General features: G+C 35.4%; 1 protein-coding gene across 3 annotated transcripts in view; it reads right to left on the bottom strand.

The window, feature by feature from the left end:
* GLS (glutaminase) overlaps positions 1-25,026 on the bottom strand; it is a 68,558-nt gene that overhangs the window by 20,730 nt on the left and 22,802 nt on the right. For 2 of the 3 annotated variants that reach the window (XM_082313689.1, XM_082313688.1), the window contains exons 7-14: positions 22,547-22,605; positions 14,854-14,886; positions 14,519-14,577; positions 13,331-13,397; positions 12,736-12,786; positions 10,132-10,308; positions 8,863-8,994; positions 6,413-6,505 (exon numbers count right to left, since the gene is read on the bottom strand). In XM_082313689.1, coding sequence (XP_082169815.1) covers positions 6,413-6,505; positions 8,863-8,994; positions 10,132-10,308; positions 12,736-12,786; positions 13,331-13,397; positions 14,519-14,577; positions 14,854-14,886; positions 22,547-22,605 — 671 coding nt within the window. Of the gene's footprint in view, positions 1-2,325; positions 5,573-6,412; positions 6,506-8,862; positions 8,995-10,131; positions 10,309-12,735; positions 12,787-13,330; positions 13,398-14,518; positions 14,578-14,853; positions 14,887-22,546; positions 22,606-25,026 lie in introns of those variants that run through there. The other variant, XM_082313687.1, reaches the window with a different exon arrangement.

Raw genomic sequence — 25,026 nt, 5'->3', positions numbered from 1 at the left:
AAAAATAAGAATCAAATTCAAACAAATTTCCCTGAGAAATCATGATGCCAAACAGATTAACAGAGTTGCAAATACGGGGGTGGGGGAGGGGGGAAGTCAGCCTTTATTCCAAGTCTGACCAAATAATAATGAACTTAATGTACACTGATCTCTAACAGGAGAAGCACTACCAACTGCCCATAGTTCACAAAATAGTGCTACTTAACCTGAGAAGATCTGCTGTAACTGATCAGACAAAGGCATCAGAGGAAATCTGGAAAGAAGATATGCAGAAGACAGCTTTTGCCTTCTGCAAGCATAACTGGTATCAGGAGAGCGTGCGGACGACACTACAGAAGGCACCAGCTACGTGCCAGCTAGGTCAAATCAGAGCAGAGCAGCAGCTAAAACAGGAAGCATTACCTTGGCACAGATAGGCTCCCCCGCGTGCCTGCTGCATAAATGAAATACATGAAAGCAGAGCTGGCTGGAACATTTTTGAGGGTAGAAAAGCATTCTAAAATTCTTTCCTTTTCCCCTCGTCCTTCCCTCAACCCTGTTTCCTCATCAGCCTTGGTGCCGAGGTGCCAGTGTCTATTATTCTCCCAATGTGTAAACATGCTTGTCTTTCCCTTTTTAAGAATCTGCATGGTGCAGTTAACTCTAACACCCTTACTACAGATCATGCATCCATGTCAGCTTCATTACCTAAATTAAATTCTGTTTAAACCACTTAAGCTGATGAAAACAAAACAAAAAAAAACAAAAAAAAAGACCAAAACAAAACAAAACAACAACTTGCCTCCACCACCATACTCCCACAAGCCTAAACTCTTATTGTAGGATTTTATTTACTTCAGCTGCAGCTTCAGATGTAACCATTACGTAAGGCCTGCTGCGCGCAGAAGAAATGCATGTGCATTTTCAGAAGTAACTGAACTATGTGCACAGCTGTGCCACTTGAGTCTTGCAAAAATTTTTAAATGCTAAGTGTTCAAGTGATATTCAAACGTCTCCATAAAGCAGTATTAGAAGCCAATAATAAAATTAACTTCTACTTGCACGAAAAGCAAAATGAGTTAAGTGTATTTAGTCAGCCAAATAAGAACTCTGCTGAAGAGTCTGTTCTTCTTTCACTAGAATAACTGCTTCTGAACTCCCAGCACAAAACTACAGAAATATTTAAACAAAATTAAAAAAAAAAAAAAAACCTAGAAGCCTACAAACAATGTTTAGGATTCTAAGACATTATATATAAATTATGAAGCTCATAATTAATTACTTTGCTCACAGCTAACTACTCTGCATCAATGACATGTATGTATCAAGACCAAGAGAAATAAGAACAATGAAAAACCAACATACTCTATCCCCCCTCCGCCCACCCTCTTCTGACTCCGTTGCCTTTTTATTCAGCTACCCACCCACGGGTCTTTTGACACAAATGCGCAATGATAATCAAAACATAAGAGCCAAAATAATTCTACAGTAAATCACCTGTGGTTCTCTCTTTGTATCTACTATTCTACCTATCCTCAGCTCTGTGACTTTTAGAGAATAAACTCTTTTGATATGTGATATTTTATTTACAATGAATATACAACTAATTTTAAAAACATAGTATGCGTAACTGCAGTTTATAAATCAATCTACAGAAAAGCTAAATTAATAATTATGGCCATCCTCAGTATGGGCATGTCTCTAGCGACAAACTCTTGCCTCTGAAACATCACATTATAAATACATCTACTGTTTAGCATCCTGAATAAATTTTCATGAAAAAAAAGGTAAGCCTGTGACAAAGAGCAAGTGCTTTGCTAGGAACCCAGATTCAACTAACCATTGTTCAGACCCCACTGCTGTTAGTACAAGGATGTGGGTTTTGGACCACCTTCCTTGCTATGCATGATTTATTACAAGCTCTGTTTTTCACTTCATAATGCTCGTGATCAACAGTTACTACCCTGGCACTGGTACCATTAACTACATATTTTCCAAGTGACAATTAGTATCTTCAAAATCACACAAATACACAGTGACATTAATATCCTCCTGCACCATGACATTTTTATTAGAAAAGTCAAGGTGAGAAAGTTTTGCTACTTTGATTTTTGCTTTCAATTTTCTAAGATAACAGTTCAAAGAGAAAAATAATTAATTATTGTACAAAATGTTTAAGAAATCTTCAGAAGGTTTTCAATGACTGGTTTAACTAAATCTGCTTATTCCACCTACTTTTCCAGAACTTCATCTTTCTTAGGATGGAGTGCTCACTATCTCACTTCAGTCTCAAAAATGTGTTTGAACAAATCTGTTCTCCATTGAGAGAAAAAAATACAATAAAAATCAGCTTAAAATAAATTTATTAAACAATACAAAAATAAGCATGCTGGAAATCGAGATACATAAATAACATACAATGCAAATGAAAAATGGAAAACGAGACAGGTAACTTAACAACTGAGCCAAAAAGTACAACACAAACGCTAAAATAAAATCTTAAAAAGCATTTACATTTCTAATGAAATGTTAATGATGCTGACAAAGAAAAACAAACAAACAGCTAAAATGCTTGAATATCAAGAATTGCTATTACTGTAGCACAGGTGAACACTAAAACCGTTGCAGACTTCAAACATTCAATGACTAGCCTCTATCACCGCATTCTTTCAGACCCGCTCACCAAACATAACGCAGGCATGGGTAAGTCGTCATGGCAGACCTAACTATGGTCCCAGCTATCTGTGTACCCTGCCGTCAACAAGAGCCATCTGCAGACATGGCAGGCCAGAACAAGAAACTGAGCGTAGGCAAGTTACAAAATAATTGGTCCAAAGGAGTCTCCTCCTGACCCCTCCTAACTAGAGGCTGGCGTAAATTGAGACAGGCTTCAAAAGCATATATTACAGAACTGTAATATATATATATCTAAAGTAAAGATTGTGTAAGCGGTACCCTAAACATTCTTATTATGCATATTAAAGCTCTAGTAGTTTCATTAATTTTATACTTCCCATGCAGGACTTGACTCTACCACAAGTTTTGTACGTAACTGACAAACATAAATACGGTAAAGGTTTTTATTTTCAAGTTGAAACTCAGATGGAACAATTTTCCATCTTGAACCACATTTTTAGCATTAGCTTCATATAGTACTAAAAATCAGAAAATAACGTGTGTAGAATTAGACCAAGCAAATCCTGCATCATACATTTTTCTTTTTTAATTAAATCAGTAATTGAACAGGCAACATGTCATCACTGCAAATACTTTTCATTAGCAGCACAGACACATTACGTTCCCGCTTGAAACTAAGGGTGTTTCAGATAAAGACATGTCATTTTGCAAGATATGAATACTTGTTATGTCTCTGTAACTACTAGTTTACTGTAAAATCCTCACACTGGTGAGACTTTTTATCATTCAAGATTTTGCCTTGACTTATTTTACTTTATTTTCAAGACAAGCACTGACAAACCTAACCTTATCATCAGTGATAAGATTATAAAACAGCTATTACTGAGCAATTTATGACTTATTACTGACATGTGCACCACAAATTTACCTCTTCATCGCAGTAGGACTTCAAATTCACTGAAAATTGATGTTCTGTATTGTTTTGCTTAAACATTTTAATCCTAGGCTTCAAAGACAGGAAGCCCACCCTTTCACAATACACTGCTAGATGAAGATTATTCAGGGTTTAGTCAGAGTTTATTTCAAATGTTTATGCAAAACTAACAATATCTAAGCAGAGTAATTAAGAACAGCTTGCTTTCTCAGAGAACATCGGCTTTGCTTTATGCATTCACAAACACCCAGATGGGTCAAAAAAGGGGCAGGAAAAACCTAACTCTCCCCTTATGCAAAACTCACATATGAATGCACTTTGGAGCTTTAGATAAACTAAAAAGGGAAAGGGATTGAGGGAGGGGGCAGGGAGAAGGGGTGGAGGTGTTACTTCGGAATTATCTGGCATTGTCTCTTACAATACTCAACAAGCTAATAACATTTATCATTCCCAAGGAGCTCATACCATTTATCATTACTTGGACAAGTTTTCGACAGTTTTATAAATAGGATTCTGCATGACGTGTACAGGGGGTGGGATATATCAAATGATCTGCAAGCTTTTAAAGGGGAAAACTTTATAAAAATAGAGAGTAATTTTCTAAGATTTTTAGCATTATTAAGACTCTAATAGCTACAAGTGTCAAGAATTGAGCAAGTCTGTGCCCTCTGTCCAGCATTGCCTGCTGAGCCTATTCGAAGCTTACATACACCATTTCAAGATACACTCTACTCAAAATACTCAAAATTATCAAATGATGCAGATGAATAGATGCGGTTGCCTGTAGAAGGATGCAAGTCCTGTTTCTTAGCAAGCTGACAGAGGTGCAAACTCACTATCACTTTAAAAAAGTAGCAATTAATGATAACTTTTAAAAAATCTGTAAGTAAATGAAACCTCTGGTCTTATATATGAACATGCACACACATTAGCGGTTGAAAAATAAGTTAATTGTAAACAGTTTTAAGAATATCTACCTATCTGCTTTGCTCTGAATCTATTTCCTGCTCACTCCTCGGTTGGTTACCACTCTAAACCCAAGATTGCTTACATTCCTCTCTAGGGTGGAGCTCAGCATTATTAGTAAGGCAGACTTCTGAGTCATAACTACCAGCTGGCAGGACAAGCAGCTAGCAAGACACTCCAAATAGTTTGGTAAGAAGTCTTTCTGCTGCATTAGTTAACTTGCAAACAGGCAGGTTTTTTCCTCCCCCGTTTCCCAGTCCTCCCCAGCCATTTTTGCTCTTTTTATTTAAATGTTAGCATTAATAATTATTAAAGGTCTGATTAAAAAAAAAAATATATATATATATTCTTCACTAGCATGGCATATCCAAAGGATCCACTTCTGTTCAAAGCAATTTGAAAGCTCATATTAAAAGTCTCCACTTAATATACAATTATTTAGAGATGCATGAATTTGCTGTATTTTGCTGACACTATTTTACTTTATATTTTAATTAAAATTCTTCTATCTTTACATGCTGACCCTGATCAGAGGACACATCGTAAGCTCTTCCTTAGCTCTAAAGTTAATTTACTTAAAATTCTCAGATATAAACAAAAATAAACAGATATACACAAAATTGGTATATCTTTGAAAACATTCAGCTTTACCTTTTTCTTTTTTTTTTTTTAAAGTAAGTGTGTTTTAAGTAACTACAAAAGTCAGTTAACAGTTTTGGTTTTTGTTGTTTGCATGTGCCTTTTTCCCCCCCTTGATCTTTGACAGTCTTTTTGGTATAGCATACAGAATTCACACAAAATGTATATATAAATGAAACACCAGGCAAACAATATTCAAATCAAAGTTAAATCTAGAGATGCTTGAGGTTTTTTAAAATGAAGAATTTAATGAAACTAGAACCCATTTGCTTAGTTTTGCTCTCCCCGACCTTCCATTCTATACACTACGGTTCTGGAGATGTCCTCGTTTGATTCAGGTGACACTTTTTTCCATACTGTTTCTTTTAAAGCAAGTTCTTGCTGGAGATTCTCATAGTCCATTGGTCCAAAGGAATGCTAGTTGTTCAAGCAACATACATTATTTATTAGTGTATTTGAAGGAAAAAAATCCATACTTGCAGTCAATGCTAACAGACTCATGTTTTTCACCTCTTCACATAAACTGTTACTTTTTTATTTCCAGTTATAAAAAAATGAAATTCCAAATTGGGTATTTTTTAGATGTATACATGCAAATAGAAGCACTTTAAAAATCATTCTACTCTATGTTCTCCTGTTGAAATCTTCATGCCTTAGTTAAAACATCAATGGTAATAAAAGCAAAGATGTTTTCCTTATCTCGAGCACCCTGACACTTATTTTTCGTACATGTAGCTGGAGTGGGATTCAGTTCATTCCCAGAAATTGCTTATACCGCTTCCTTAGTAACAGGCACTTGTCTACAGCACTGTAACACCTGAATTCACTGCCTGTGCGACTCTCAGCAAGTCATGTGGTCTCAGACATATCACTGTGAAAAAATGCTAAACATAAATCTTATGCGTTGCAGCACAGAACAGAAAGGCTAAGCCCACCAGCTGGTCAAATCTTTATTAAAGGCAACCAGTACAGTACAGTACTCCTTGCGACTTGTATCAGATACCATATACTTACTCTAGCAAGGGAAATGAACTGCATGGAATGGAGTTACAAATCTAATATGAAATTCTACTGTACAAAACCCTGTAATAGTGTGGTCCACCCAGGTAAGTGTCCACTAATAATGTAAACTAACTAGTTTATCTGAAAGCTTTGATGCAATACATGTCATTGAGCAGTTTTGCATTTAGAGAAGAACTCTCTGTATTTCTTCTGATGTCTACAAGCAATACTCACTAAACACAAATATCAACTTACCCGCTGATCACCACCTTCTCTGCGAGGATCAAGCTTTTTTGCAAAGTGTCTCAAATTATCGTAGTTATGGAAATTGCACAAAGAAACCAGATCCTGCAAATATTTAGTGAACATACGTTATTATTTGCGTATGACAGTCAAATGCATATGAGATTATAGTAATACTACCACTTATGTTTTACATCATATCCCAGTAACTTAAACCAGTAGTAAGAGAAGCTTATTTAATAAATCGATACCAATGTCTGTAAGGCCCTTTGAACATAATACAATGATATGAATAAGTTCCACTAACACCTTTAAACTCCTTTTTAAAGAAGTATAAAACAAGTAGCAATTTGCAAAATATCTATTTTAATATATTTCTATTCCAGCTGTATGAAACATTTCAGGAACAGGAAGAATTGTCTGGGCTAGTCTAGTACATAAAACTTCAATCAGAAGGATGACACGAGAAAACGTGTTACGAAATGGATTTTAATTCAGTCTGAATTACAACATGAAAGGTTATTATTACAGAACTTTGCTATGTTGTCGTATTTTTAAAAGCAAATGTTGCATTCATGTCACTTCATAGAATCATACGATACCAGGTTGGAAGGGACCTCAAGGATCTCCTGGTCCAACCTTTCTAGCACAATCTAGACGAGATGGCCCAGCACCATGTCCAGCTGAGTCTTAAACATGTCCAGCGTAGCGGAGTGAACCACTTCCCTGGGGAGATTATTCCAATGACTGACCGTTCTCATTGTGAAAAATTTACCTCTCGCGTCCAATCGGAATCTCCCTAAGAGTAACTTGTACCCGTTACTCCTTGTCCTCACCATGTGACTCCTTGTAAAAAGGGAGTCTCCATCTTCTTTGTAGCTCCCCTTTAAGCACTGGTACATGGTGATGAGATCACCTCTAAGCCTCCTTTTCTCAAGGCTGAACAAACCCAGCTCTCTCAGCCTATCCCCATACAGCAGGCTTCCCAGACCCCTGATCATCTTGGTGGCCCTTCTCTGGACCCCCTCCAGCCTGTCCACATCTTTTTTGTATAACGGGGACCAGAACTGTACACAGTATTCCAGGTGTGGCCTGACAAGCACCGAGTAGAGTGGGATAATGACTTCTTTATCTCTGCTGGTGTTGCCCTTTTTGATGCAACCCAGCATCCACTTGTACGCCATGATCACCTATCAGGTGTTAGGTCTCATTATAACACAGAATAAATGCAGTAAATCCTTCACCTACCTATTGTTCTATGATTTTATATTTAAATTATCAAGTACAAGACTATTTCATATGAAACTCTAAAGTATTCAAACTAGAATTAGTAACTTGTTAGTACTCTTAATTTACACCTGTACGGATGTTAGATAAATAGAAGTATGAAAAGTTTTAACTGCTGCTCATCCACATGAACTTGCATACTGTAAATCCCATGCTGTTGTTGATAAGCTAAGTGACGACTAGTCATACAAGCATTCACCCTAGGAACTGAAGTCCATCCAAACTAGTATCACTGCAGCTTAACTATCATCACTACCTACAAAAAAAAAAGGGGGGGGGGGGGGGGGGGGGGGCAGCAGGAGAAAGAGCCTAGTTATGCCTTCAACTTCCAAAGCATTACCACTAATCTTACATTTCCTATGGGGCTCTAGATAGCCTACTGTTCTCTTTGAGACTTTTTTTTCCCCTCATTTATAATTAATCAGTGTTACAAGGGGGTTTCAGAGAAAAAATGAAAAAGGCAAACAACAACATTTTGTATATTCTCCTCTCCCACAAAACATCTTTGTTAATCATTACGTAGTACCCTATAAAATCTCTCCTGCTTCTAACGCTGCTATCAACAGACTGTCCACAGCCCTTTCAAAAGCAAGAGATGAAGCTAAGAAGAGCTTGCCCAACAACTGGGTCTGATCTATGAAGACATGTTTTATGACAGACTGTTTACAAAAATCAGTTTAAAAAAATACATCAGAACAGCCATATTTCATTACAATAAAAGAAAAAGATTCTAATAAGAGTTGCATTTCCAATGTTTTTAAAATTGTTTACTTAATGACTGGAGAGGAAAAGAAGTCTATAAATAGAGCTCTACAGCTTCTAATGCAGCATACAAGAGACCAGCTCTTTCGTTACTTCATGAAGTGTTCCTTTTCAAAGCTTTTCCACAATAAATTTCTCCAGTGTTTCTGGCATCATATTTTCTTAATGCTCACTGAATTAGTGTTATTTATTACTAAAATGCAAATGCCTCTTCTTGGACTTTCACCCTTGGATCAGATGAAACTTGCCATGTGTGGAAGAGTAATGAATAACTATTTAGTTCACTTAGGTCTCAGCTATACTAACTGCAGCTCAGTAAACATTAGCTGCAAAACGAAAAAAAAAAAAACAAACCACACAAACAAACAAAAAAACCAAAACAAAACCGAACCACTAAAGGCAATGCTGCTTACATGACAAAAGTGAATTCCTTTAACACTGTTGCCCATCTTGTCCAAAGGAGGTGACCAGCACATCAAACCCATGACATTAGGAACAACCAGAAGAATTCCACCAGCAACTCCAGACTTTGCAGGAAGGCCAACCTATAGAATAATTAGAGAATTACTGTCCTCTGCAAACATTCTTCACTATGGTAACACAATGCGTTAGCATTTTACTGAAGATTATTATGCAACATTTATAACATGTACAACTGGAAAGCATTTTAAGCTGGGAAAGCATTATTACTTATCTCTTTTTAGATAGACAATAAGCTGAAGCACAATTCATGGCAATCCGAGGTACACGATTATAAAGTTACTTCCTCTCAGTAAAACAGAAAGTCAGTAATACAGTGAAAAAGATAATTCCAATCTATTATAAAAAAGCAATTATGATAAGCAGTAGCACACAAGTGTATCTGTCATGAACAGTTTGCAACAAGGCAGTAGTACACAGCTATATACCTAAAAAAAATCTTGACTGGAAAAGGTAAAAACCAAAAACCCAAGAAAACAGAAGAGTGTACATAAAGTTATACAATAACCTACTTATTTACAATCTGGATAAAGGTATTACTTTTTTCCAACAGGAACTAACATGTCACATATCTCCATAGCTCTGTAAGCAATAACTTTTAGGTCACATAAAGCATCATAATCGATTTTACATGTACGCAATGAGGAAAAACTAAAAACGCTGAAAGATGCTGAAAACACAAATAAGATGCAGTACATCTTGAAATACTTACTTATAAGAAACATACTGCTGGAAAATAGAAGCATGGTACATATGCTGTGTACGACAGCCACTTTTACAACACATGAGGTTAATTAATGAAACAGCCTGAGTCAATGAAGAAAAAGCAATTGTCTGCAAAGGCTTTCTGCTACCCTTTACCACCATATAGCAGGATTTCTTCAGTTATGCTGCTTCCAGTTACATCTGCATCAATCACCTGTTTCTCTCATGAACAGCCTTTCTTAAGGAACAGTATGTTTCAACATGAAAAGGATTCCCACATATGAAGTGGCAGAGAATAGTAAGTACTACAAGGTACGGTGTACTAGTAGTGCCATGACTTCTAGATGAGGTTTTCCCATATGGTGTGTTCAATTTCTAAAAAATTTCATGTAACACCCCCTCCCCCAGAAGTAAGCAAGTAAGCCCTGGAACATGGAAAACAATAGCACAGATTAATCTTCCTGGTCAGCTATAATTGATAACTGAAAACTACTTACATGGAAGGCAAACTGCCCTGAGAAGTCATACATGCCACAGGAATGCATTAAACTCAAGGTATTCCGGACTGCTTCAGGACTCAGTACTCTTTCACCAGTGATTGGGCAAAAGCCACCATTAGCCAGAGTTGCTGCCATCACACTTGCCGATTCACACGTTACTTCTATTGAGCAAAGCTTATGAAAAAGAAATTGAGATTATAAGGATACTTCCAGCACAGTAAGGCCAACTATAGCAGGAACAATATGTCTCTACAGAAATAACATTTCATAAAATAACCTGTAGCATAACGTTTGTTACTGGTGACGCTAGCAGCATCAATTAATATAGTTTGAATCTTCCTACTATAAAGATCCCAGCAACAGTGTCTGTAAGCCCTCTTAATAGTTTGGGATAGTATTTTACATAGGCTAGTGTCTCTGCTTGATTCCTCCCCCCGCCCCCCCTTAAGTTCCTTTGAGGAAGAGGTCTGGAAAATGATCTCAGTATTTTGCATCTGCTTAAATGGCAAAGCCACAGAATGACTGTTTTTTTTTTTTCAATTTGAGTTTGTTTTGCGTGGCTGTTTCTTAAGCCTTAGAAGACCACACACATCTATTAAAAGTACATTTTAAAGCTGCAAACTCTAGCACATGCAAGTCTTAATGCCAGCACTTCCTACTGATGCAGCCTTATTTCACCTTTCTCTCATATATGCTTTTTGATATATTAATGATACAACCACACAATAGTTTCTCCCAGGATCCCTGCTTCAGTACAGACTATACATACTTTGATGACACATCAGGAAATGTGATATGATGCCATCACCTGATGCTGCCTCATTTCTGCAGAAACCAAAAGATAAGCTGGTTTCAACCTGAAGCTGAAATGCTACTCTGAAAAGTAAACAAACTAGTGCTTGTATTCTTGCTTTTGCCAAACAGTCATTACATGATACTTCATGAAGTTACCTAAGCCAAGTTTGCATGAGTAGTTACTACCTGGAATTCTTATTTTCCGGGTGCCAAACTCAATACATCCTAGTCCAATCAACTGGAGTTGCAAACCAAGAGATTGTCAGAGACGCATCTAAAATGGCAACTGTGTTTTAAACATATGAAGTATTACATAATATCACCTACTTTGAAAAAAAAAAAAAGTGTTTCTAGGCTCTCAGTTTAAGCACCTGCATTTTGTACCTCGGTTCTCTAAAAGGAGAATAATCCATCCTCACGTTACAGAGCCAATAGGAAAATAAGTTTACTCCTGTTCAGAAAGTTCCCCATTACACAAGGGAGGAAGGAGCATTACAGAAAACCCAAAGAAAATAAATAACTAGACTTTTAAGTAGAATCTGAGTGTGTGAAAGTAAGCGTTATACAGTAAGAAGAAAAGAAAACAGAATTGCCACTCCTTTATGAGCTGCCCTTTTTCCAAGTATGGAGTAAAATGGGGATTTTGCAAGGAAAAAAAAAAGAATAACACATAGTCATGAAATTAGAGATCATAAAGCATGAAAATGAGGCCAAATTAAAATACATCAGAAAAGTTAGTTTTGTCATTTCTTAACCTATGAATAGCTTTGCACTCAGAAGCGTATCGGGACTTGGGCAGTGGGACAGGAAGCATTTAAAAAGCATGTTTAAACAGTAAATTCAAATAAATTACCAGTTTTGTTCTGTAATAACAGAAGTTCGGAGTAGACTATTAGCTTGTACCTAGTTTCCAACTCAACAAGAGGTCAACTAAGGCTAATCCCATATACCTTACTTCATAAACAGTCATTCGATTTAAAGATTAGAGCAGGTGCACCACAATACAGAAAACTCAGATAAAATTTGCATTTAAAAAAAATATTGTTTATAATTTGCGTAAGTAAAACCAAGTCTCGTGAAACAAAAACAGATTCATTTTGAGAACTAAACTCTGGATTTTTTTTTTTTTTTTTAAACTATCCCAGATGGACTGAATCAGTAACACAACTTGAACTGCCTCTTGAGAGCTACATGCAGCAGGGCTGAGTTTTGAATGTTTTAACATTAGGAAACCCTTACTGAGGAAATACCTCACAGTTGCCAAGTTCTCATTTTGTGACAGTTGCAAATAACTTGCTGAAAGTGAAAAAGAAAAAAAATGGAGGAGGGGAAAATGTATGACTAGATTCTTTGTTGTACTCGTAAGCATTGAATCAAACAAAAAGGAGACATTCATATTATTTCATGTATAACACTACCCTTGACCTTACAGTAGAGCATGCATACACTATTTTAGTTACAGTTTAAAGTACTTCACAATACAATAAAGAGCAGCAACCCAAAGAAACAGAAATATTTTGTCAAACTCACTGAAGTAATACAAGACATTTTAAGCTTCTAACTACTAGTGCTTTAAAGACTATTGCTAGTTTGCATCAGCAATGAAGGCACCTAAGTACATCACCTAAACTAAAGCAAATCTGGATACTTCAAATGTACATCATGCATTTCCAGACAGAGTTTAACAGAAGCTGACAAGTTTAACTACAAGCCATTAAAGCCTTCATATCTATGATCAAATCCGCTTCTACTGCTTATAATAGCAATTCTAAGTCCATAATGAGTCTCAATTTTCAAGTCAGTTACCTGAAAATAGAAGTCTAGTATAGCAACCATATCCGTGCCTTCAGGAAAGCACTGAGGAAGAAAAATAGAGTCTTTAGGTAAAATTATGGTTATTTTTTTAAAATATCACTTTTAGAGAGACATAAATTAAGCTATATTCTTGCCAGCACATTAAGCATTAGGCAGATTTAAAATTAAGTATTTATTTAAATGTAACAAGTAGAAATATTAAATCACATCAGATTTAAAAATAACAGTGTAGTGAGGTCAATAAGATGGGTATTAAAATATTTTTCAGCACAGCTTTTAACATCTTTAAATCAAACTGCAAAATACATCTCGGAGTTTTATAAAGTCATCTGTACAGCACAGATTATGCATTTTATGACAAATAAAACAAATTGCCATGGCTATGACAGAAAAAAGATTACAGGTATTCTATTAGAATGACATAAGTATCACACTTTCTAAATGACAGAATTTTGAGTAACAGCACAAAAACATACACAGTATTAATTTATGCCATACTGTACATTAAATAAATTAGAAATCTTCACAGACTATAAGAAACCCCCACCACACAGCCTTCAAAATGCAATAAGCAAAAGAGATCAACCTTTTTTTCTTTCAAGTAATAGCCAATTGCAAAGTTTCTATCGCCACTCTCTCTTTCGGACTGGAACCTTAAAATAAAGAGACAGGACAACGCGTCAAACAAAAAACACTGAACTTCAGAGATGCGTAACATAATTCAATAAAACTGCATGTAAAGGATACATTACTTCTGAACACAAACATTCTAGTAACGGGACAGAAATCGCCATAGAAGCTCAGCCCAGTACACCCAGTTGGAGTGAATCAGCTTTGACATCCGAATACACACAGTACTGGTTACCTACAGGTACATAAGCTGACTTGGCGACAACGCAAAGAAGTTTAAGATCCTGCTCTTAGAAGCGTTTCTAAAAAGGCCATAGTGGAAAGAAAGATCCCACAACAAACTAGTGAAAGGGTCATTCCCTGACAACACTGACCGAACTAGAGAGGAATCTGAGGATGAAGTTGCAGGTCAAATAGGGATCAGAATGATGGCTACACTGTTTATCATGATGATGAAGTTCAGGATGAAGCCTAAAGGAGGAATCTGTACGGATACAAGGGCAGGCAATTCTCTCCTGTCCGGTTCCTTCCACGATAAACCCTTTTACATTAACAAAGCTCAGGAAAAACACTAGTTACCTCATTCCGCTTCTCTGCACGTGCATGCCAAGTAGCAACCTGGAAGCAACTCTGCTATATGGAATCTTTACAATTTTCCCAGTGCTGCCTCAAAAAGCTCTCAAGATTTTTGGAATGCTATATATTGAGTTAATGGAAGGAATTGTTTCAGAAAAGAATTTAAATATGCAAAATAAAAAAAAGCATAAAGAGTCCCAGTTGTGTAAAGTATGCTTTCTGAACATTTGGTACGCGGCCATCAACATGCAGCGTTTAATTTTTGATATGAATGCCAGGAATATAAAGAGTTGCACTTAGAGCTCTCACTGCCATAGCACCAACAAAGCACTAAGACAGAATAATGAAATTTCAAAGACCAACACTTTTATGTGAGATTTAGCCACATTGATGCCAGATATGCACAACTTTAGTTCTTGTACATTTTAAGCCAAAAGACACCCTCTAATATTACAGATGAAATGATGGTTTCAGTGTAAATAACTAAACTTTGCCATAAGCTCAATATGCCAATTACCAGTAGAGGCATTTTCCGTCTAACTTCATTAAGTAAATAAAAAGTACTTACGTAGCATTACTGAATCCAACATACTCATTACCAGCCATTTTATTCATGAATTGCATCACCTGTTAGAGACAGAGAGGAAGGGAGGGGGGGAAAGCATGCTAACATTTCCAGACATTAAAAAGTTATAACTGATGAACTTTCAATCCAGCCTTACCCTGAATGTTGTAATGCAATTTTACAAATGCAATCCAAATCACTAAATGTTTAAACAACCAAGTACACATAAAAAGACAAAACATTTGAAATTACTAAAATCTCACTTGCAATTCCCTTGCCATGTTGAGAGTTTTACCACTGAATTTAGTTTAAAAAGGAATATTATAACATTAACTTACGTAGTCAAATTTTTCTGCATTATTTGCTCCTTGCTGCAAGAAAAGAAAAAATAATTTACAAAAATTGTTAACGTAAGAAAGAAGTTAGTTCACTTAACAGTATTAGGATTTTTAATGCATATAACTAAGGTATGAGGCTAATTAAGAATAAGGTACTACAATCATTTCATATATTAATGAAAAAATTAAAGTGTTAGATAAGTAAATCTTTAATTATCATTTAAACTAAATAATCCTACAAGAGTCTTATCAAACACCTGTATGTTGGAAATGATTTTAAACTGAAAAAGGTATGCTTTATTTTAAGTGCTCTCTATTCAACTTTACGTGTTTAGCATAAGTAAATGTAGTAGTTAAAGCAAAAAAATACAAAAGTAACTACAACCAGGATAATTATAATGAAAACACTAACTTTTTATAGATTAGTAACCCAAAAGTATTCTTATATTACCAACAGAGCTGAGCATAGGAAAGTTCAGGCTACTGAAGTTAAAATATTTCCACGGCTAGTGCCCATACTAAGAATTTAGATTGAAGACTTAAAATAAAGTGTTATACCTTACTATGAAAATAATTGTATTTAATAAAAAATTATCTGATTTGATTAATATCTGATTAATGTCCTACCTATTAAACAGTTCGAAAAATAGAATTTCACATCATAGAGTACAGTACATCATTGTGCTAACGATATGAAGAAAAATCTAAATCCAACTTAATAAGGATGCTAGTGAAACTTAATTCTTAGGGTTGGTTGGTTTGTTTTTTCAGGGAGGACAAGGGGTGTTATTTTGGGGCTTTCCCCCCCTGTTTAAGAACATTCTCAAATTTAGTAGCTGCCAGTTAAAGATGTATTAATTCTTTACAGGTCTCTGACAGGCGACCTTTCACAAATTCCTATAGCAAGACACTGAAAGAGGGGTGGGAGGTAAATAATAGCGCATGGTCTATTGGGGGGAGTTTTTAATTTTTTTGAAGTAGGCAAGTAGAATTTTTTGAGGAAGCTTAAAAAACAATGGCATCACACACACAAGTGGAAACGATGTATCTGGAGAAGATGTTTTTATAAATAATTTTAGTATTAAAGATACTCTATTTAGATAACAAAACTCTGTTTAACATATCTCAAACAATTCAAGACACTACTTGCACTGTGTTTAGTATGGGAATAGGGAAGGAAGTGGAAAAAACTGAAGCTTTATATCAACCAGTATTTTACTTAATGAAATGCGTAAAGCCAGTCTCTGTACGTGGATTAGGGTGTTGCAGATAAATCTTTGAAGCCCATGCATCAGCTCATCTACAAGAGGATGTGCAGTCATACACGTACGATCACTAGCTGAAAGGAACACCACACTGTTTTGTCAAAATTATGCGCCAGTGGTTACCTTATGCTTAAAGGCTAATAACCTTACTCTTAAAGGCATAGTCTCTAGCTAATTTGCAATAAGATAAAAAAAAAAAATCATGATACATTTCATCAAAATGTTCCTGTATAATATACCAGAACACAAGTCTTAAAAATTTAACTCCAAATCTGTTCAATGAAAAATAATTAAAAGAAGAAATTACCAACTTCATTGAACTGTTGCAGTTGTCAAAATATTCCATAGATCCTAATGCTGTAAAATATGTAACAACATTTAAACCACAAAAACCTTTTCAACCTTTCAAATGCACAATGAACATCTTTTTCTGGGAAAGTGGGTCAGCATTAGTTATGGGATGCTGCATTGATAATTGTATGGTTAGACATGTATAATAAATTGAAACAAGTTCTTTTGTTAAAAAAAGAAAGAGGGAGAAAGGGATCATGCTTTCTGCAAAAATATAAATACATAACACTTCACTTTTTTTTTTTTTTCAGTTGAAAAAAAATTCCTAGCCCTTCAACAAAAACCTGGCTTTACTAGCAGCATATAAAATTGGTGGGCAAAAGACTCAATGCAAACTTTTTCCACATCAACTTATTATAAAAAAAGATTTCTTTTTAAAATTTACATCTAATCTCATATTTTGGGAAGAAAATCTTCTGTATACTAACTCAGATGACGCGGTTAGTCCTTGATGTTCCACACACTTGTACAGGTACTTTATATCAAACACAAAAGCATTGTTTCTGAAATTAAACTGCTTGTATACCTAAAATATTTGCCTAAGTAATCAAACGACCAAGACCTCAGTAGGGATTTAACATAACGCGTAACTAAAATAGAAAACTTCACTTCCATACACATCATGACTAAAAAACATAACCTATTAGTTTCCCTCTTTCAGCACCTGAGAGAGGCATGCTGCTCCTCCTAAAAAGCTGAAGAGACACAGAGGCAACACACATTCTATGATTAAAATTCAATTGCAAATATAAAATCCTAACATTCAGAATACTGAGCAGCTTTTCCATAATAATTTAAACAAATATAAGAGACAAGAAAACTTCTGTTCTTGCACAAGTGCTTCTTATTTTTAGGTTTATTGCATAAGCCTATGAGGCTGGGGGCACTGCGACAATATTTCTTAAAAAGCATTTTTATTTAAGTTCAGATGCAATTCACCTGTCTAGAACATCAAAAGAAACGTTCCATGCACTAACTCCACAAAACACTTAGTACATTTACTGGAACATATGTTCATATACACACCTACTGTATACATGCTTGTGTGTATACACATATGAAAAAACACTTCTAAATGAATACAAAATGAAATTGAAAATGTTAAGATTGAAGCAGTTTGATAGGCAGAAAATTCAAACTTGCAGAAGACAGCTCAATGCAATTTTGTAAACATGTAAAACCACAATAGACACTACAGCTGTCAATCATAAATTTGAATTTTTTTGACTGTGTCAGGTTTTAGTGATCTTCCCTTTTTTTTTTTTTTTAAACAAGGTGCTTTTACTATTTGTATTTCTACTAGAAAAATATAAGCAGTTGCATAGGTTGCATGCCTACATGTACAGAAGAAAAGAGACCCATGGATACTTACCAGAGCTTGCAACAACAAAATTAGGCAATATTTATTAGAAAAGTAGTTAATATTAGCCACTTTTCATTGATCAACATTCAGTGTTTATACGATTAGACCACATAAGCTCTTACCATGTGTCTCTTGTTAAAATACTTTTTCAATTTTGAATCTAGGCCAAGCTAATAAAAACATCTGGATCATGAGAAGTTTGTAATCTTCTAATAATAGAAGATTATTTAAAAATTAATTTCTGGAATTTTTTTAAGCCAAATTTATAACCTAACGCTATACTGGGATGAAAACATCCGGGGGGGGCGGAAATCGTAACATTATGTCAGCGTGCAAGAAAACATTTTTTACATTTGTGCATTTTACATTAACTTAACTATTAATGTCTTTATTTTAGTTTTCTGTACTTACACACTTTTTAATTTTATTTGTTAATCTGGGCCTGTTCTGCGAGAACTGGTGTCTTGATTGCTTAGCGTGCCATTTTCAGCTCTGAAATACTTGAGAGCACACTGTCACAGACAGTATTTGACCCACTAAGACCAATACTATTACTATTTCAAATACATGTAAGAATTATTTTTGTGTCCGTCAGGTATTAAATACTTGCATATGTGACCACTGAATACATGTCATTTCAAATATCACCACTACGTATTCTATGTCAAACAACATCCAATGCATTTGAGTTATAATAAAAAGCAAGTGCAGAATAACATGTATGTATATTCTATCCAAAATTAGTTACTACAAGAAAATGAATAAGCCAGGAGGAGAGGAAACTTCACCAAAATAAAAGACAAGTATCTGGCAGAGAAGATCACAACACCAACACATGTTTTAAAGTGGTATGCATGTACATTTACACATTAGTCTATTAGGAAGGATAACTGGAGTGGGTAGCATAGAGCAATTAAACTACATCTGTACTATTTATTGTAACTATATTGCCAAATAAACCCAACAAGCTGTGGATTTTCCCACCCCTCCAGTATTAGACCATAACTGTATAGGTTTCCTAATAACTATATCCTGACAGCAAACAGACCCTTGGCACAGCTGGACAGGTTTTTCCACCATGCTTTGCCTCATTTATTTTATGACTTATCAGCATATTCAGAAAGCTCTTAAGTGTATTGGATACACCTCTATGTTTTGTGCAAAAAAAGAAAAGCCTTCATTGAATTAAGTTTTTTTCAGGGACAGCAAGAGCAGCATTTTCATTTTCTTGTACACCAAATTTTTTGCAAGGACTAATGAATGTTGCTATGCCCCTGCAATGTGTCTAAATGCTTCCCACGTTAATTCATACCATAGAACACCTCCCTTCACCGAGCATTCAAGTCTATCTTCACTGTCTGTGTAAGATTCTGCATGTGGTCGTCAGCACTTACAGGATTTACATACACTGTATTTGCCGAAACCTTTGCTGTTATACTAGGAAAGCTTTTATCTACAGATGGAATCTTGAAGCATACAATAAAAATGACTTAAGATTAATCCCCTGTCCTCCAGTGATTCCTTCCACAGCCATCTGCTGCCTTCTATGTGCTTCACTCTGGACCCTTCCTCTTCATCTTATTTGCACCTCTAACGCACCACCCTCCCCAGTCAGTAAAGATATATGGAAGTGGGCAGTGGCTGACACAACCACTCATACTCCTGGACTTGACACACTTCGAGAATTGAGTTTAAAGTTCAAGAGAAAACAACAGATCAAAGCATTAAGATCTATCCATACTACAGGCAATTAAGACTTTTCCCAGTCAATGTGATGTACAAAAAGCTCTGTGGTTACTGAGCACTGAATCTGTACTAAATCTGTACAGGAGCTGAATCTTCTTTCAAGCACCTGTATTTCCTTGGTTTCATGGAAGGATTTACCATTTTATCGAATATCACTTTTCTACAAACTCCTATAATTGCCACTACAATTTTCTTTTGATAACAATTATTCGAAAGTTGTTATAACTACGTAATTTATATAACTAGTAATAAAGGCAAATGGCTGTACAATTACAAGCAAGGGAAAAGGTCCTTAGGGTTTTTTTGAAAATTTTATTTCATTAAAACTGGCCCACAGGATGTCCTTTTGCTAAAGCACTTTATTGTAGATACATGCTTTAAATTGCTGGAACAGTCTGTGGAGTGTAATGCAAGCACAGTTAGAACAGAGCCGCGAGTTAAGGCACCAAAACGTAAATACATCGTAGTTCCAAGCGCATGAGTAGGAGAATCATTTAAGCTGGCAGAAGTATGATATAGTCATGCCTAAGTAAGCTAAACAAACACACAACTTAACATGCACATACGCTTTGTTATTTATTATTATGAATAGCAAGGACTAAACATAACATTACAGTTCAGGTCTATGCTCTGTTCCAAGGCACGTATACCAAATTCTTAAGGCAGTCAGAACTGGGTATGTGTTGCTAAGAACCCTTTTTCCCCCTAAAATGTTAAAATAGTACATATTCTGACAAAAAGATTACTCCAAGCATCATCTCGTATCCACAAGTAATCATAATTTACATCAGATTCTAAGGGAAGTTGTGCACAAGATCATGCATGCTAACAACTACTAAATTCAGTACAATGTATGTAAATTTTGAAAGACTTCCTACATCAATTTCTCAGAAAGAGATACAATAATGAATATCAAAGGAGGTAAAAGCATTCTTAACACCAAAATACAGCAACAATCTCTCCATAGCTATCAACACACTATCATTAGATAAATCTGTCATACATGGTAAATTCGACCACGTTTAATAATCCCTTAATTTTCTTGGACTCTAGGAGCCATACACAGTCATTAAGTTATGCAAGTAACACCTTAAATAAACAGAATGAATGCAGAGGAAGTGAGGGCTAAACATGGGTTAATGAAGCCACCTTTTCCAGAAAAAAGTCAGTCTTAGATTAGATCAAATATAAATGTGAATTACTTAAATCACTGAATAGTTAGTAGGAATATTATTAAGTTGCAGATTGTAAAGAAGTTATTTCACAAAAAATACAACTATTAAGTAACTTTGTACCTGTGACCCTCTATGTAATTTTCTTCAGAATATGTATAGTTTGGTTAGTAATTCAAATGATAAATGGTATCTTAGTGGAAACAGTACATAAATAATCTACATTTTAATCACACTTAAAACAAATAATGGAGTGTGATAAGTATGATATACGTCCATTAGACGTGCAGTTACCACATGCAAAAACATCAGTGCAATGCAATACTCTTCATAAGAACATTACAGCAAAAAAATAAATAAAAATTAAAAAAAAAACCAGCGAAAACAATCCCCCAACCTTCTAACAAATATCACAGTTGCATGCAGTAAACAAATCCATGTTATCTATTTAGAAGTACACAATTTATCAAGAACTATGTGCCTTCTGCAAGAGGCACATGCTTGTGTTTTGCCTTATGACCAGTAGGGCATGTTGTACTAGGACTAACATTTTGACAGTTCAGACAAATGTGTTCAGTCAGGTTTTAAAATTCACTATTATCCAAGTGAATTTCAATGCTCAGTCAACCTTTAAAAAAATATTAAATGTGAATAAATTTACCTGTCATACTTAAGGCCATTTTCTTTCACCTACAGCTATTAAAGATAAATGTCTTTAAGCAGGAGTTCTTACACCTTCTTTAAATATAAAATAACAGAAAATCATGATCTAAGTAATTTTAAAATCAACAATTTGGAAATAGGCGGTAGGAAACACACTGTAGCTAATGGACTTCGAAACATAACTAAGACAAAGGCTGCAAGTAAGATTTTTAGACCTCTGAAGTAACAGTATTAAGTTTTCTACTTCAAAACTCCAGGGGACTGACATGTTCTAAGCAGGTACTCTTAAAAAAAAAAAAAAAAAGTAGCTTTTTGTACTGGGGGCTACCAAAAAAAGGCAGAAAATACAAGTCAAGTATCTGGCAAACATTGGCAAACATTAGCATTACAAGGAATTTACACCATTTACAATTTCAAGATATATACAGCTATTTAAGGAAAAATAAAACACAGCTTTCCAAAAGTCGCAAGATCATGGACTAAAGATGTTAGGTCATTATTCAGTTATGGTTTACTCAGCAAAATACGGGTAACTGTTTCCAAATACGCTTTTAAGCACATTTAACAGTCCAACAGAAACTACTAACATAGAAGTTAAACATAATTTAGTTGTACAGTATGTTAATAGTGGACAAATTCAGTACTAAAACTGACGTGCGAATATAGCTGCATTGCTCCTGTACAAATTATATTATCTTCATTTCTTCTGCACAGCAAGAAATACTCTTGTAACTTTATGCTATATAAGAGCATTAGACATTCAGAAACACATTTGAGTGCTGTAAAGTATATTCCTGAGGACATACTCTTAGCATTTAACAAGTATGAGGCAATTCTCTCAAGAGAATATCAAGTGTTGTGCAGCTAAAGAAGGAAACGAAATAGAAGTAAAAACACTAAGGAAAAAGGGAGTCTTTCAGCTACGCTGTTACTTTTTAAAAATTGCTAGTCTAATATTGCATTTGTTTGGAAGTGTTACTATTTCTAAAACATCAGACCTTGTCTACCTGCTAATGAGTAAACTGCCATCAGATATTGCACACATAAAATGAAAACAGTTCATAATCTGTGCAAAATACTTTTTCTATGTTCTATTAAAATACTCTGAGAGAAACTAAAAATGAACTTTTTACCTTGATTAAAGATGTGATCACAATTGCTCCAGCATTCACCATGGGGTTATGAGGCCTGTCTGTGAAATAAAAGTTTTCAGTTACAAATATATCCCAAGACACATGTGTCAAACAAAACTAGTCAAGTGTTTAAGTGAAAAATGATAAATATTAATGTATGACTTAAAGCTATGATTATGGAATATAATCCTAAATTAAATATACTGTAATCCAACATTATACACAATTTCTCATAATTCTGAGCGAAGTATTTTACAGGTTAGAACAACTCAGCCTAATGCTACTTAACAGTCCAGTAAATTTATCAGTTTGGCATCATTTCTTCTCATGAAAATTTTCAGTCCTCTCCAGTGTTCCAAGATTTGATCAATGCAACATTTGCAACTGGAACAACCCCTAAGGGACTTTCCAATTTTTCTCCAAGTTACCAAGTTGCAGTCATTTTAAGTGTTCAAACAAGTCCTTTGAAGTAAGAGAATTCCAGTTCTTGAATTTCCTTATTGCTGTACATAAATACAAAATCCTGACTCTTTTTAAGAATCAGAGGTTCAGAGGTTTCTACTGGCAGCTGCTGAAATACAAATAACAATTTACTCATCCTCACCAGAATTTAACTTACTTTATAATTGACTTGCATATACCTGCTACACTTAAGCTTTTTATCACTAATCTCCACATTAAGAGTATTTCTGCACTCCCAGTCATTCTTGGCTGCTCATGTGAATGAATCACCTTTTTTTTCTTCTTTTTCCGAAAAAAGCTTTCCTTATCAGCTGTCTACTTTTCCCAAATACAAGTTTTCATTCATCAACATCTACCTCTTACAGTTATTTTTTTTTAACTAAGATTTTTGCTGTGCCTTCCAATTAGGATGCTGATTTTTGAGGGTTCTGTTGTCTGAAAACCTCAACCAATTCTCAATACATTAATATCGTGACAGTTTGACTTTTTATTTGCTGTTACTTTATCTCCAAATTTGAAAAAATATTAATTCAAAAAAACCACACAAAGTGTTCACTATTTTTATATGCAATACACACACATGCACCCTAAAAGGAACTTGAGATGATTGCTTTTTGGAGATTAGGCTGATATTCACAGTGCATACACATACACCTATTTTCCCATGAAAATTACATTGGACATGGTCAATGGCACTTAGCCATCTATGACTATCAGATAATCTCCAAAAACTAATCATCTCAAGTTCCTTTTAGTATTTTTCAGAAAGTCAATATTAAAAGGAACTAAAAAAAAAAAAAAAATCAAGTTATTCTCTTAGTGAAAAGGTAAGACCAATACCTTCTGTCCAAAAAAGGGAAGCTCCCCTAAAAAACAAACTTAATCTCTATATATTATTTTTAAAGTTGTTAGGGCCATTCCTTATGTCTCTGCAACACTTCATGACTTGTTCTCATTTCATCTGATTGTACTGAAGATCCACCTATATCAAACATCCTGTTCTACTCAAGTCAATAACTCAAGTAACCTGGGTCAAATATATTTGACTTTTGATTAAAACCACCAGATTCTAAGTAGCAAAAATGTAGCATTTCCATAGCTTCCTAACTGTATCTCTTCTTAGGGACCAAAAACCTGAACACCAGTCAAAGATGTTACAAGTCAAATGACTATTCACAGCATCACAGACTGCTTGTCAGAAGGGACATCTGGAGGTCATCCTGTCCACCCTCCCACTCAAAGCAAGGCTATTGACAAGGTTGCATCAGGTCAGCTGAGTCTTGAAAACCTCCAAACATGGCAAATCCTCTGCCTCTCTAGGCATCCCATTCCTCCTAGATGACAAGTTTACACTAACATCCAACCTGCACCTCCCAAGCCACCGTGTGGGGCCACTGGCCCTTGTTACATCATCTGCCACTACCAAGAAGAGTTACACAAATCTTCATCTTTGCAATTGCTCTTCAAGAGTTTTAAGTGGCTCCCAGGGGAGCCCTTAAGTTCCCCTTTCAACTGCTCCTTGGGAGTTATGTGCCCTGGACCCCAAAGCACGTTGGCACCCCTCCACCAGAGCCCTTCCCAGTTTTTCAATATTTTCCTTGAACTGGGGATCCCAACTCTGGACACATAATCCAACACAACATTGGCCTCATGCATGACGAGAACACACTGTCACCCTCGTTTCTTGCTCTAGGTACGCTTCTCTTTTTCCCCCGCTTCGTCTCATCAACGTCAGGTATCACTCTAGTCCATAAACATGTTAACGACTTAATCATATACAACCCATTCTAAAAGTATTTTTATAAATGGTTTGCTTTTATTTCTTCTGCACATCTCTGTGGTTTCAATCTGCCACACGGTATAAAGAAAAAAAATTCCCAAACCCCACATCACAGGTGTATTTGAATAAAAAGGATGTGTAATGTTTATTTAGCATTCAGCAACTCAAAGCTTATCAATGTGGTAAGTCCACACAACACAATACCCTCTCAGAAATTCTATTGCATCTCATTTCCTTG

The sequence above is a fragment of the Platalea leucorodia genome, assembly GCF_965183815.1.
Source record: "Platalea leucorodia genome assembly, chromosome: 5".
In the NCBI taxonomy this organism is placed as follows: Eukaryota; Metazoa; Chordata; class Aves; order Pelecaniformes; family Threskiornithidae; genus Platalea; species Platalea leucorodia.
The sequence above is the reverse complement of the archived record's forward strand: the minus strand, read 5'-3'. Positions and strand labels throughout refer to the sequence as shown.